General features: G+C 35.5%; 1 protein-coding gene across 1 annotated transcript; it reads left to right on the top strand.

Moving 5' to 3' along the window:
• The first annotated feature begins 6,876 nt into the window (after positions 1–6,876).
• Positions 6,877–7,893, top strand: LOC133305145 (uncharacterized). Its single transcript, XM_061505279.1, has 4 exons — positions 6,877–6,978; positions 7,108–7,199; positions 7,290–7,530; positions 7,597–7,893. Exons 1-4 carry the CDS (start codon positions 6,877–6,879, stop codon positions 7,891–7,893), a joined length of 732 nt encoding a protein of 243 aa, XP_061361263.1.
• The last annotated feature ends 8,392 nt before the right edge of the window (positions 7,894–16,285 follow it).

Raw genomic sequence — 16,285 nt, 5'->3', positions numbered from 1 at the left:
TGATTTCTTTTGGATGTTGCTTCACCTTCAAGCAATCTTCTTTGACTTGTTTGTTATCATCAAAACTATGCTGACGTGGAATCATCAATAGTATCATCGTGGCAGCCACATCATCACTTTCATTCTTCACTCCTTTGATATTTTATTTATTTGCCCTTTTTTCTAATGGTTCTATGAATGCTCCTCTGGTTCTTGCTTGCTAGCCGTCGTGGGAAGATAAAGTAAGTCAACTCTTGAAGGAAGGGATAAGAAAGTAGTGGAGTGGTACATTCTAAACAACTGTTCAATTGTCGCTCCGTACATTAAGTGAGATTTCATTTATTTTTAGTACGATTTCAAATGTTGCGGCTGTATATAGTTTAGTGGTTGTGATCATGATAATTTTTTTTTATATAGTTACTTCTCTAAATGGGTCTGATCGAGAAATAGATCATGGCCAAATTTTGAACTTGATCAATTCATTTCATCTTGGTTTCCTCAATGGTTTTAGGAGTACTTCGTTGTGAACACGTCAGTTGCACATGATATTGCATGGTGTTTATCTGTTGAAGCTGCAATATTTGTCACTCGGTTCAAAAAATATATTTATTAACGTGTATAGGTTTGCAACTGTAGAAGCGAATACAAATACATCATGTTGTAATTATGGTGTATGTGTTCAAGGTCTCCAGGTCAACGATGATGAGGGCGACTACTACCGAAAGTTAGTTGACATAATTCAGCTAGATTGCAAGTGGGAAAAGAAGGTGACTTTGTTTAAATATGATTGATTTGATAACACCGCATGTGGGACAACAATGGATAAATATGGCAACATTGAGGTTCATCAGTCAAGGAGATATACAGTGGGATATGACCCTTTTATACTTGCTCATCAGGCTAAACATGTTTATTATACATCATATCCTACATCCCTGCTAGGGTGGATAGCAGTTATCAATACCAAAGCCCAGAATATTATTTTGTAGTCTAAAGAGTCATTGTAAGAACCCTCATCGCTAAATTGGAAATTTTAATAATTTAATTATGAAATTAAAAAATATTCAATAATTGACATAGGATAATTATAGAGAAATTTTAATTATTAATATTAAGTTGCTTTTCGGAAGAAAAGTGCAAACACCGGGTATTTTGAGGTATAAATACGTACCGGCGACGTGACTCAAAAAATAAAAAAATTATGAATATTCTAAGAAAATATACTTAGTCAAGATTACTAAGTTTAAGAGAAAAATAATTAGCTGAGGTGCAATAACTAATGACGAGTATGTTAAGTTAGACTGCTTAATATTACTAAAAACCTCATTTCCCTCTAACACTTCATAAAACCTATGTATACCATCTTTCTAAAAACCTAGATCTCTATTCTTCTCCTTCTCCATGTTACTTGACCTCTCTTCCATGGAAACTACCCACACTTTCACCTTTCACCACTATCTTCTTCCTTTATTACTTTAAACACAAGAAAGCTACCATCTTCCAAGGGAAAGGACGGTTCTTGGAGTGTCATGGTTGTTGTTTTGTAGAGTTAGTGGGTTGTCCTCTTTTGTTATGTGGGTTGAAACCATTTTCACACCCATTGGAGCACCAATTTTAGGAAGAAAGAACTCACTTTTAACAAGTCAACTTCGTGTCCCTTGTTGAACAGAATCATAGTAGGGGTTTTTGATCTTGAAGGCACTTTCTTTTCTGTTTTTGAAGCCTTGGGTACATTCTCTATCCTTTATTCTTGAGTTTCTTTGTAAAGAACTAAGCTTTAAGCATGTAAAAAGAGAAAACTATGTAACCTAAGGATAATCTAGTATGAACAAGCTTGAAAACGAAGTATTGGACCTCGGTTATATGAAAAATTGGAGTCTTAAAGGATTTTTTCGAGTGAAATGCAATTCTGCATTTCTGTCACGAAATATCCGGATATGATATCCAAATATGCATATCTAAATATGGATATCTGGATATTGATATCCGAATTTGCCCTTGATGAATATCCAAATATTATGCAGTTTTTGAGTTTTATTTCATTTTCCTTAAGAGAACCTAGTTTAATGATATAGGTCTTTAATTGAACTATTGGAGCTTCTGTAAAATTAATCTAAGCCTAAAACCATGAAATTTAGTGCTCGGGGATTTGGAAGAAGCCTGCAGTGCGCGAAACAAAAAAGAAATAGAGTCTTATTAGGCTTGAGGAGCTAGTATATATTTATTGATGGTATGTATGTTGTGAAAATAGATTGTGACCTTGATGGACTTCATGTTGGTGATATTTTGGTGATCGTTGGACACCAAGTCGTTGTTGGAGGACTTAGCTGACAGGTAAGTTTTCGATTCTCAGGCTTAATCCCCGTTTGTTCTACCAAACTCCATAGGAGACTGGTTGTTTAATATAATATATGTGTTTTATTTGGAACTTGAATTTATGAAATGATGCACGATTATATATATATGTGATGTGGTGTATTACGCACAAGATGGTAATCCTTGAGTGTGGGTATAAGGTGGATGCCTTATGCTTCTAATGTAAATAGCAGACATGTGTAAATCATACCGTTCTCTGGCCAGTAGACTTGTTAGCATACATGCACGATATATATGTTGATGCATCCTATAGATTTTATATTGCTTATACTATTTTTGTACTATTATACCAAAAGTGAACTTGGGGCGAAATGATCCTTCGAGAACCCCTAGTTTACTGAGATTTGTCAAAATCCCACCTTGTCTGGGGCACAGTTTTCAGATATTCATGAGATGGATACTTTTAGAGGCAAGAGGCCGGAGTAGAGATATTGCTTGTGACATGCATAGATTTAGTTTATATGCCTATGTTTTCTTGGACATGATGATTATGTATCAAACTATGTGTTATTTTATATCTGATCATGTAGGTTTTATTTGATGTGAGCATAGGGGTTATCTATGCCACTATTTAATAATCTTGTTGTTATGTTTTGGAGATTATGTAATTGTATATACCATGGTATATGGATGTTGTCACGCTTACTTGATGTAAGTTTAAGACTAGTATTTGATCATGTTTTGGGACAGGACATGTATGCATTTTCATATATGCGTTTATGTTGTTATTGCAATACATAATACTGCTATGATGTGTTGTTGTCCCAGAATGAACAAATACTGCAAATAAATAAGAAACAACAAGCACAATTAGATGCTCTCACAAAGCAAATTGCTAATTCTCAAGTCTCTTATGTTAATAATCCTCAAATTACTTGTGGTATATGTGCAGTTACTCATGCTACTGAAGACTGCGACTTCATGAGAGCACCTGAAAATGCTGAAGTAAACGGACTCTGGTATGATCAGAAGAATCAGAATCAACATCCAAGGTTGAATTACAAATCCAACCATCAGCTCAATCCTCCCATTCCAGTGCAACCACATACCCCACAACAAAGTAACACTTCTGAGTGGGAGAAAGCTTTTGCACAACTATGCAAGACCACTTATGATTATATTCAAGGTGCAAATGCTTTCAGAGAGGACACACCTTCTTTCATGCAAGAGACTAGAGCAGCACACCGGAATCAAGAAGCTTCCATAAGAAATCTGGAAATTTAGATTGGCCAGTTGTCAAAGCAATTTTCTGAGAGAGCTCAGGGTACTTTTCCAAGCAACACAGTTATCAATCCAAGGGAGCATTGCAATGCTATCACCACTAGGAGTGGGACAGTGATTCAGCCTATATAGGAGCAGCCCGAAGAAAAGAAGAAGGATGGAGAAGCATCAGTTGAAGAAGTGAAGGAAGAAAAGGAAAAAGATACAATTGAAGTTGACAAAAGCAATCCTGAAAAAGCCGAAAAGAAACTATTCAAGTGGGAGAAGAAGAAAGCTCTTGAAAGACAGAACAAGCCATTGGATCTCTCCCCATATGCTTGAATCCCTTATCCTCAGAGATTAAAGAAAGAGATTCAGAAGCAACAATATTCAAAGTTTCTAGACATATTCAGGAGGATGCAGATCAACATTCCTTTTGCTGAAGCTTTAGAGAACATGCCTAACTATGCAAGGTTCATGAAGGATCTATTATCAAGGAAGCATAAGTTGCAGGAATGTGAGACGGTGAATCTGATGGAGGAATGTAATGCTATCATCCAAAAGAAGTTACCTACCAAAGTCAAGGATCCAGGGAGCTTTAGCATTCCATGCAGTATAGGCAAAGTGGAAGTGGGCAATATTTTATGTGATCTTGGAGCTAGCATCAATGTCATGCCACTTTCCATGATAAAGAAGTTGGGGATTACTGAAGTGAAGCCCACAAAGACGATAGTGCAACTGGCTGACCGCTCTTCAAAGCAAGCTTCTGGCATCATTGAGGACATATTGGTAAAGGTAGACAAATTCATCATTCCTGTTGATTTTGTCATCCTTGACATTGAAGAAGATGCCACAATTCCTGTAATGTTTGGAAGACCCTTCTTGGCAACTTCAGGAGCACTGATTGATGTACTTAAAGGTGAGTTGATCTTACGGGTAGACGGAAAGCAAGCAATTTTCAAATTCTTTGACAAAGAAGTCCCATCATCCGTAGATCAATCGGAAGACCAAGTCTACTTTATTAGTGAAAAGAAAGGTGAAGAAGAATACAATGAGGAGTCTTCTCAAGAAAGTAAGCCAAAAGTTAAGATGGAGAAGCCCAGTAGCAAAGGAAAGCATGTAAAAGTCAAGTTCAAAGTTCCTGAGACTACTTTACCTCATCCATATACAGAAGAGCACTACGGTAGGACACAATTTTTGAATGATGGAGCTTGGTTATCACCAAGCTCATGCTTTGAGCCACCATGAAAGTAGACCAGGTACGTCAGGCTTGAGACGTTAAACAAGCGCTAATGGGTAGGAAAACCCACACTTTACTGTTTTATTTTAATTTCACTATTTTAGTTATTATTACTTTGAATTAAAAAAAATACAAAAATATAGGAGAAGATGTTGAGACTAATGGCTATCATTGAGTGAATTTTACAGGCGAAGAAAAGGGAACAAACAACAAGATAACGACTAGTTGTTTTTATTTCTCACGCGATTTCTTTTTAGATTTAAATCTGTTGCTGAGGACATCAACATTTAAATCTGGGAATGGGGAAAACGCGATTCATCTAAGCACAATTGAATAAGCCGGAGGCGCTTCATGAGCACACACAGAATATCTGGCTAAAACATGGAACTATCTCAAATCCTTTCTTCCTTAAGTTTAATTTTGTTTTTTTTATGTTTTTAATTGAATTTTTTTGAATTGTTTTTGTTGAAAAACCCCAAGTCACTGTTTTGTGAAAATTCTGAATATTTTGAAAAGTTTTCTCAGTATTTTTAATTGGAAAAATGGCATGAATTTTTTATTAGTAATTGATTCAGAGCATGATGATGCACTTATATAATTTTTCATTAAGAAAATCATTGCAATAAGTGAGATGATTCATTGAATACATTCTTTAGTGATGAATTTTTTTTTTGGAGTAAAAGAACAGGAAAATTACTGTGCATTCATAGCCATGAGGTTTTGAGCCTATACAGAATATTTTTATTGAGTGTGCATTCCACTGTTGAAATACTCTAGAACTTGCTTTGTTTCTTGATTGAAATGGTCTGTGATATATTTTGTAGAGATGATAGAGGCATGTTATTTCTTTAATTAGATGGCCAAACAGCTAACCTTTGCTGATATTCCTTAGTTAAGCCTAGACTTGTTATTCGTGAAAACCCTTGAATGTGAATAGCCACTTCCCCAAATAAATCCTCACCTTAATTGAAGATTAATTTTCAGTTTTGAAGTAAGGAGTGGATGTAAGTTGTGGTTACACAAGTGTTCAATGAATAGAAGTACAAATGAAAAGGGCAAAGCCCAAGGAAGAAAAGTTGGTTAGAATGAAGAAGAGTAAAAAAAATTACTCAAAAACAAGGGAAAAGAAAATAAGGTAAAATGTTCTTAAAAAGAGAACGACAAAAGAGAAAAAGTCAAATGAAGGAGAAGAAAGAACTGGAAAGAAGAAGAAAAGCGTTACAACTAGAAGAAACGAATTATACTTATCCCTTTCTTCTGAATCTGAATTTTTAATATTGAGCTTCGTTCCAAAAATCTTTCCCTTCCTTTAACCAAGCCACATTACAACCCTGCTGAAGACCTCTTGATCTGCTTGATGTATCATAAGAACTGTGGAGAGCAAGAATATAAGCAAGCCTATGGTAGTGTTGATTCAGTGGAAGAAGAATAAAACACCAACCCTCTAGATGATATTTTGATCTATTTTGAGAATAGTCCTAAGAATTTTAAAAGAAAAGTAGTTGTATGCAAAACCCTCTAAATACGAATTATAGCTTTCAGAAGTGAAATTCCTAGGGCATGTCATCTTAATTGAAGGAGTGGTTGTGGACCCTAATAAGATAGAGGTAATGATGGATTGGGAGAGACACAAAATTGTTACTAAAGTTAGGAGTTTCTTGGGATTGGCAGGTTACTACCAGAGATTCATTGAAGGATTCTCTAAGATGGTGTTACCACTTACCCATCTTACCAGAAATGAGACTTCATTTGTGTGACCTATGAGTGTGAGGAATATTTTCAGGAGTTGAAGGATAGGTTGACGACTGCGCCAGTGTTGACCCTTCCTGATCCTGAAGAGGAGTTTGAGTTGTACTGTGATGCCTCTAAGAAGATACTAGGTTGCATGTTGATGTATAGAAAGAGACTAGTCACTTATGCTTTGAGGCAGCTAAAGTCTCATGAGGAGAACTACCCAACTCATGATCTTGAATTGGCTGCTATTGTTTTTGCCTTGAAGATATGGAGATACTACCTATATGGGATAAAATTCATTGTGTCAACCTCTTGAGATTCCACAATGAAAGTATGACAGCATTTCTATGGACTTTGTTGTTGGGTTGCCCAAGACTCAGGCTGATGTTGACTCTATTTGGGTCATTGTGGATAGTTTGACCAAGTTTTCCCATTTTCTTCCAGTGAAGGTGAGCTTCTCTATGGAGCAGTTCGCCAAGCTGTATGTTCGAGAGATTGTGAAGCTTTATAGGGTGCCCAAGAATATCATTAGTGATCGGGACCTGAAGTTCACGTCTTGATTTTGGGAGGTTTTGCAGGGAGCTTTTGGCACTCAGTTGAGGCTGAGTACCGCCTATGACCCTCAGAATGATAGACAGACTGAGCGGACCATCCAGACATTAGAAGGCATGTTGAGAGCTTGCACCTAGGAGCGAAGATAGACATGAGATCGACACCTTCCACTGGAGGAATTTTCTTACAACAACAATCTTCATGCTAGCCTGGGTCTGGCTCCTTACGAGGAATTGTATGGCAAGAGATGTCAGACTCCTACTTATTGGTCAGAGGTTGGAGATCTGGAGTTGTTTGGTCTGGACTTTGTCCAAGATACTACCCAGCAGATCTTAAAGATTAGAGAAAAGTTGAAGCAAGCACATATTTGGCAAAAAAGTTACTACGATAATAAGCATCGACCCCTTGAGTTCAACGAGGGTGAATATGTATTTGTGAAACTTTCACCGGTAACTAGAGTTGGTCGTGCCCTATGAGTGAGGAATTTGAGCCCTAGATTCATTTGGTCATACCAGAAACTTGGTAGGGTAGGACCTATAACCTACCGGCTTGCCTTGCCTCCGAACTTGGCCGACATCCATGATATGTTTCATGAATCTCTACTCCGGAGGTACATAGCTTATGCATCTCACATTGTACAACTTGATGATGTAGAAGTACGGGAGAACCTTAAGACTCCCGTAGGACCACTCAAGATTCTTGATCATAGTGAGAAGAAGCTGAGGAACAAGACCATTGCTATAGTCAAGGTACAATGGGAATACAGAACGCCTGAAGAGTGCACTTGGGAGCGGGACGACGAGCTTCTCTGACAATATTCCAAGTTTAGGGACAAGTATGTCTCTAATTTTGCGGACAAAATTTTAAAAAGCTAGGGTAAATGTAAGAACTTGCACTACTAAATTGGGAATTTTAATAATTTAATTATGAAATTAGAAAATATTAAATAAATAACATAGGATAATTATAGAGAAATTATAATTATTAATATTAAGTCGCTTTTCAAAATGAAAGTGTAAACACTGGGTATTTCACGGTATAAATACGTACAGACGAAGTGACTCGAAAAATAAAAATAAAAAATATGAATTTTTCTAGAAAATATACTAAGTCAATATTACAAAGTTTGAGAGAAAAATAATTAGCTGAGGTGCAGTAACTAATATCGGGTATGTTAAGTTAGACTGCTGAATATTACTAAAACCCTTATTTCCTATAACACTTTATTAAACCTACGTAGACCATCTTTCTAAAAACCTAGAGCTCTCTTCTTCTCCCTCTCCAAGTTACTTGACCTCTCTTCTTCTCCCTCTCCAAGTTACTTGACCTCTCTTCCATTGAAACTACCCAATCTCTCACCTTTCACTACTTTTTTCTTCCTTGATCACTCTAAACTCAAGAAAGCTACCATCTTACAAGGGAAAAGGCGATTCTTGGAGTGCCATGGTTGCTGTTTTGTAGAGTTAATGGGCTGTCCTCTTTTGTTATGTGGGTTGGAGCCATTTTCACACCCATTGGAGTACCAAGAAGCCACCTTTAGGAGGAAAGAACTCACTTTTAACAAGCCAACTTTGTGTACTTTGTTGAACATAATCAAAGTAGGGGTTTTTGATCTTGAAGGCACTTCCTTTTCTGTTTTTGAAGCCTTGGGTACACTCTCCATCCTTTATTCTTGAGTTTCTTGGTAAAGAACTAAGCTTTAAGGTCAAAAAAAAATTAAAATATTACTATTTTAATAAATAATTATGAATACATAGCTGTTTTGAAACTATCTACGGAACTATTGCACTCATTCATGCCCAAATTAGGTGTGACTATTCACGCCCAAATTAGGCGTGACTCCCAAGGCATTCACGCCTAATTTAGGCGTGAATCATCTGGTGTTGACACTTGGCAAAAATAGTCAACTTACGAACTGTAAAACTTTGGAAAGCCATAACTTTTTGAATGAGGTAATTCTTTTTTTGATTCCACATAACTTTTCGAGATCTACGCAATGACATCTCATTTGATATATTTTATCTCTCACAAACACAATTCAAATTTGCAATAATTGTATTATATAGTGTATTACCAAAAAAATTTAAAAAATTATTATTAATAAGAAAACAAAATAAAGATTTAATTTGTGATTTAAACTCAAAAATCAATATGAAAAATCTGTATTAATAAAGAAAATAATTAAATAAATATTCTAAACACTTGCTAGAATATTATATAAATTTGTATATATTTTAATAATTAAATAAATAACCTTGTACACTATTTTTTTTTCAAACACTTGGTAGAGGCAAAAAAATTAAATATTGCTTTTTTAATAAATAATTATGAATAAGTTGCCGTTTTGAACCTAATTATGAATATATTGCACTCATTCACGCCCAATAATGGTACTATATCATTAAATTCAAAATTCAAAATTCAAATAACCTCCAATAAGTTGATTGCATTTTATATTTAATAGGAGTAGATTGTGTTTTGTATTTAATAGGAGCTGATTGCGTTATAATTTTATGAGTTGGTTACAGATTGTCTCCAATTCAAATAAATTTGCTGGAGGTTATTTGAATTTTGAATTTAATGTTATAGGAGTTGATTGCGTTTTGTATTTAATAGGAGTTGATTACGTTTTGTGTTTAATAGGAAATTTGATGCCATCTTATTTATAGATGAGTTAATCCACTTTGGTGCCATCTTTATAGTATCATTGTTGCAAATTTGAATTTTGTTTGTGAGAAATAAAATATATCAAATGAGATGTCATTGCGTAGATCTCGAAAAGCTATGTGGAATCAAAAAAAGAATTACCTCAATTAAAGTTATGGCCTTATAAAGTTTTACGGTTAAACTATTAATTTTTGTGCCACGTGTCAACACCAGACGAGTCACGCCTAATTTAGGCGTGAATGCCTTGGGAGTCACGCCTAACTTAGGCATGAATAGTCACGCTTAATTTGGGCATGAATGAGTGCAATAGATCCGTAGATAGTTTCGAAACAGTTATGTATTCGTAATTATTTATTAAAATAGTAATATTTTAACGTTTTTTCCAAATAACATTATCGATGCCGGAGCAGGGAGTTAATAAAGATTATGCATAATTATAGTAAAATAATTCTCTAGAAGCTAGAATAATGCTTAAGTCACTTTTCTGATGAAAAGTGCATATACCTGTTTTGCTTCGCGGTATAAATGTGTACTGGTGAAGTATTCTGAAAAATCATAACAAAAATATAAATATTCCTAGAAAATATCTAAGTCTAGGATATCAAGTTTGGAGTAATAATAATGAGTGATGATGCCAGAACTAATACCGACTATGTATAAAACGCATACTGAAAAAGTACTGCAAAAATTATAAGAAAAATATGATAATTCCTAGAAAAATGTCTAGGTTAAGAATATGAAGTTTGGTAGAAAAATAATGAATGAAAGTAATAGAACTAATACCGGGTGTTCTAAGTTTAATAAGTGGCACTACTCTAAAAGCCCTCACTTTCCTTAAAAACACACTCTTCCTCATTCCTTACTAACCTAAGTCAGCCACCAACATCCTTCATGACAGAAAATTCCTCTCCTCTCTAGGGTTCTTTATCTTTCCAAGAACCAAGCATGAGCTTCCATCAATAGTTAACATTTCATCACTATATCATAGATACAACTTAAAGTCTTGAGTTTTAGAGAGAAAAACATCATCTTGAGTGATTTTCGTTTCTGCCATATGGAGTAAAAGTGGAATATTTTCATTGTTGAAGGCATGGATCATCTTGTTCTTCTTGTGTAGACCTTCAAAGGTGAAAAAGCTCAACCTTTCCTTTGTTATTCATGATAGAAAGTATGATTTAGATTAAAGGTTGAGTCTTGAAGTTGTTTTTATATTTAAAACGTATTGGTATGTTAATTAAATGACTAAACAAGTTTGGGAGATCATTGGAGGTCAATTACACATTAAAAACTCAGTTTTTTGCATTCTGTTGAAGAAGTATTCGAATACTTTTCAAGCAGTATTCGAATACTTTTATGGAAAAATGCAGTAATCGAATACTTCGCGAGACAACAGCGACCTAGTTTAGTAAAATCGCGATATCTCGAGCTATAGAGCTCCAAATTGAGTGAGGTTTGGACCTATGTGAATCTAACACATAGGGATACAAATCTGTATATTTTCAAATACATTGAATATGTGTATTGATCGCGATTTTTGTTTGAAGGCATGACCCTATTGCTAGAAATTCAGTTTGTTGTAGGAACTTTGCGAAAATCATAACCAGAGTTATAGAACTTCGATTGAGACATATAATATGTCGTTGGAAAAATTGTAATGTCTAGTTTAACATAGTAAAATATTAGAGCGTTTGGTAAAGAGGTGCAACACTTGTTTTAAAAATGGTAAAGGTAGTTTAATGTCAAACCGGGTAATGGAACCCATTCCTTTGAATTGTATTCAAATAAAAGGACTCATGAACCCTTATTAATGATTTAGAAACTTAAGGAGGTCAATGTAGACATTGGTAAAATTTGGATGAAGTCATAATTTAAGTATCCCACACTTGTGGCTTTGAAAAAAGCATTAAGCGTAAGAAACGAAAAAGAAATAGAGTCCCTCTAGACATTATGTCTTTGTATATATTTATTGATGAGATGTACCTTGTTAAAATAGGTTGTGATATTGTTGGATACCGCATTGGTGATCTCTCAGACATCGAGTTATTATTAAAGGACTTTACCGAAACAGGTAAGCTTTTGGTCCTCGGTTTTATCCGTTGCTTGTTCTACCAAACCCGATGGGGGATTGGTTTATGTGCATGGTATATTTTATGGAAATTATAATCATTATGTTATGAGTATTGGATATGATATTTAGCTGGATTACAAAATTATATCTGTTTATGTTATGAGTATTGGATAAGCTGTTGAGCTGAATTGTGAAATTATATCTGTTTATGTTATGAGTATTGGATATGTTGTTGAGCTGGATTAAGATATAGTGCATTTTCCATATGTATATGTATGTGGTATACAACCTAGACGGTAATCCTGAGTATGTGACAGCATACAAGATGGTGATTTTGTGGGTGGAGTACAAGCGGGGTCCTTGTACTGTAGGTTGTAGACGTATGTAATCCCTACATTTCATTCTCTGGCCAGTAGGATGCATACACACATGACATGGACATATGTGGCCTTGCACACCCATTTGATATATTGCATGGCATGCTCATTGTATGTACTGCATTGTTACTGCTATAAATGGCCCGGTATAGCCATTCCCCTTATCTTGTTATTAAGTTATTTCTTTATATATTGTTTGCATTGTTTTAGAACTTATATTATACCTGTAAGTGAGCTTGGGGTGGAGGATTCCTTGAGGACCCCTTGTCTTACTGAGACATCTGTTAGAAATCTCCCCCTTTTTGGGGCACATTTTCAGGACATGACGATCGTCAGACGGACATTGATAGAGGCAAGAGGCCAACATAGAGATTTCATTATTATTATGAGTCATGCATATTATGATCATTCATTCTACCATGAGGATACTTTATTAAGGCTAGACTTGATTGGATTTTGTCGTTATTAGAGGTGAGCATAAGGGTTGTCTATGCCACTATATACCCATTAAGTTTGTTTGCTCTTGTTGGAAGATATGTATAAGTTTATATCTTTTGGATAATTGTATTGCTTAAACCATTTGATATTGTGTCATATGAACTATGTTTCATGGACTTAGTAATTAAAGTCTTTAAATGGCTTAGGTCAGTTATAGATATAAATGAAAGTCCCTTAGGTGAATTGTATGGAAGCTGTAAGGGGTTAAAAACCCCATTGTGCGGCATAACAGGGCTGATATGGCCTCTGTCCAGGGAGTGATCGAATATGTATTCGATTACCGCCTAGCAGGAACGGATTTTCAGCTACTGTCTAGGAAGTATCCGAATACTTGGAAAAGTATTCGATTACTTCTCAGGCAGTATTCGAATACTTTTCGGGAAGTATTCAAATACTCCCCTGGGCAGTGGCATTTGCAATTCTGTTTCAAGATTTTAATGGTGTAATTTGTATCCTATGAAGATTATGTAATAAAACAAGGCTAAGGAGATCTTACGGGGTTGTCATAATAAATCCCTATGTGTTTAGTGGTAGGTTGAATGGGTAACCATAATTAATAGCTTAATAATGGTTTAAGTCAAATAGAAATGGAAAGGTTAAAGGAATTTATTTAGATAAATGATGCATGTTAAAAAGAGTTGTAAAGCCTTAATTTGGCATTCGTAAGTATGAAGAACAGAGTATGTATAATGGAGTAACTAATGGTAAAGAGAAGACAATAAACTTCAAGATGTTCTTTTGTTAGATTTGGATTATGAAATGGGTAAATAAGCTTATATGTAAATTATAAGTAAGAAAGTGGAACGAATCATGTATAACATGTAATTAGCTTGCATGCAAGTGATGATTTCAATTGATAAAGAATGGAAAAATTTTATCCACGCTTTAATGAGTTTAGCTTCCGCATTTATTCAATTAAATATGTTGCGCTTAATACCATTCTGATGATAATACACCGGGTGCACACGAGGTGTTACAATGAACAAGCCTGAGAACGAAGTATTGGACCTCTGTTATATGAAAAATTGGAGTCTTAAAGGATATTTTTGCGTGAAATGCAATTCAGCATTTCTATCGCGAAATATCGGGATATGATATCCGGATATTAGTTCGAGGATATCCAGATATTGATATCAGTATATGCCCTCGATGAATATCCAAATATTCTGCAGTTTTCGAGTTTTATGCCATTTTCCTGGACAAAACCTAGTTTAATGATATAGGGCGCTTAATTGAACTGTAGGAGTTTCTGTAAAATTAATCTAAGCCTAAAACCATGAAATTTAGGGCTCGGTGGCTTTAGAAGAAGCCTACAGTGCACGAAACGAAAAAGAAATAAAGTCAGGTTAGGCTTGAGGAGCTAGTATATGTTTATTAATGGTATGTATGTTGTGAAAACAGATTGTGACCTTGATGGACTTTGTGTTGGTGATATTTTGGTTACCATTAGACACCAAGTTGTTGTTGGAGGACTTAGCTGACAGGTAAGCTTTTAGTTCTCAGAGTTAATCCCTGTTTGTTCTACCAAACTCCATATAAGGCTAGTTGTTTGATATGGTATATGTGTTTTATTTGGAACTAGAATATATAAATTGATGCATGCTTATATATGTATGTGATGTGGTGTATTACACATGGGGATGTAAATGGGCTAGGCCGGGCCTACAACTAGCCTATATTAGGCTAGGCTTAGCCTATTACAAATAGTAAAATAGAACAAGCCTAGACTTTTAAAAAAACCTATTTAGAAAACAGGCCATAGGCTTTTTTGTACATGTCAGGCCTATAAGCCTATAGCCAGGCCTATATCATATAATTTATTTTAAATAAAATTATTATCTTAATGATTTTGATTAATAAAGTAATATTATTTTAGTTATTCTTCTAATTGTTGAATGTTTAATAGGCTTAAACAGACTAACAGGCCTAAGCCAAGACTTTTATTTTTTAAATATAGATAAGGCCAGACTTGTAATTTTGGGTCTGCACAGGCTAACAGGCCAAGCTAGACCTAGTATTTTTTACACAGATCTGGCCGATTTAAGGCAAAGCCTAACCTAGTCTAGCCTATTTACACCCCTAATTACACACATAATGGTAATCCCTGAGTGTAGTGTGAAGCTGCATAAGATGGTAATCCCTGAGTGTGTGTATAAGGTAGATGCCTTATTCTTTTGATGTATGTAGCAGACGTGCGTAAATCATACTGTTCTTTAACCAGTAGACTTGTTAGCTCACTTGCATGATATATATATATATATATATATATATATATATATATATATATATATATATGTTGGTGCATCATATGGATCTTACATTGTCTATACTATTTTAATACTATTATACTTAAAGTAAACTTGGGACGGAATGATCCTTCGAGAACCCCTAGTTTTCTAAGATTTGTTAAAATCTCACCCTGTATGGGGCATATTTTTCAGGTACAGATATTCATGAGATGGAAACTTCTAGAGGCAAGAGGCTGGAGTAGAGGTATTGCATGTAACATGTAAGGATTTACATAAACAAGTCTATGTGGCATGGACAATCCTCATGCTTACCAAATCAACGACATAATCAGCCAAGTCTCAACATAATAATCCATAAACTGAAGCTAAAAGCATAAGATAGTAAACAGGATCCAGTATCAAACATAGCAGCATAAACATGCAACATCTATCAGCTAAACTCTGGCTTCCTGCCACTAGAGGTCTCAACCCCCGCATTACCTGAACCTGAAATAAGCATTTCCCAAACGTGGGGTGAGATCTCTAAACCAGAAATCTCAGTAAGACAAGGGGTCCTCAAGGACCTTCCACCCCAAGCTCACTTACATGTGCAATATAAGTTCTAAAAGCATTTGTATCAATATCAGTTCCAATATGCAGTGCCATAGATATTCATGCCATGTGTGTCAATACTATTCTACTGGCCAGAGAAATGTAGGAATACGTCTATCACCTACATGTAATACAAGGAACACCGGTTGCACCTCACCCACAGCCTCACCGTATTGTATGTACTACATAATCAGGCTTACCGGTATAGGTGGAACACCATATGCATATCATAAAGGCACTAGCATATAACATCTCAACAGCATTTCCAAAACATCAAAAGCATGTAACACAACATGCATATAACCATACCCCCATGGGACATGGTGGAACCACAACATGGCTAAACCGAGGACACGAAAGCTTACCTTGCAAGCTCACTATCCAATGCCAAGAGTCCACACAGCTAAAGCCCAACACACAACAGATCACAATCTGATTTAGGACCAGCAAGCATATCAACATTCATAGCTCACAAGCATAAACATAAAGGCTACGTTTTCCTATTACGATTTACGTCTTAAGGCTTCACACAAAGCCATAAGCCCTTAATCATTTGATTCTGACTTAGTTAAGTTATTACAAAAGTCCAACTTCATCAATCTAGGGTCCACAAACCCCCAAATAGCCTACTGTATGAGCAGTGCAGCTACTGTTCTTCGAAATCCCAGAATATCCGGATATATGTCGGGGGCATATCCGGATATCTCTCTTCCAATATCCGGATATCCATATCCGGATATTCAGATCCCCATAT

Source organism: Gastrolobium bilobum, unplaced genomic scaffold (assembly GCF_033153095.1).
Source record: "Gastrolobium bilobum isolate Gb01-03AN ecotype WA unplaced genomic scaffold, APGP_CSIRO_Gbil_v1 utg1095, whole genome shotgun sequence".
NCBI classification, from domain to species: Eukaryota; Viridiplantae; Streptophyta; class Magnoliopsida; order Fabales; family Fabaceae; genus Gastrolobium; species Gastrolobium bilobum.
Note: the sequence above shows the minus strand (reverse complement) of the source record. Positions and strands in the feature narration are given on the sequence as shown.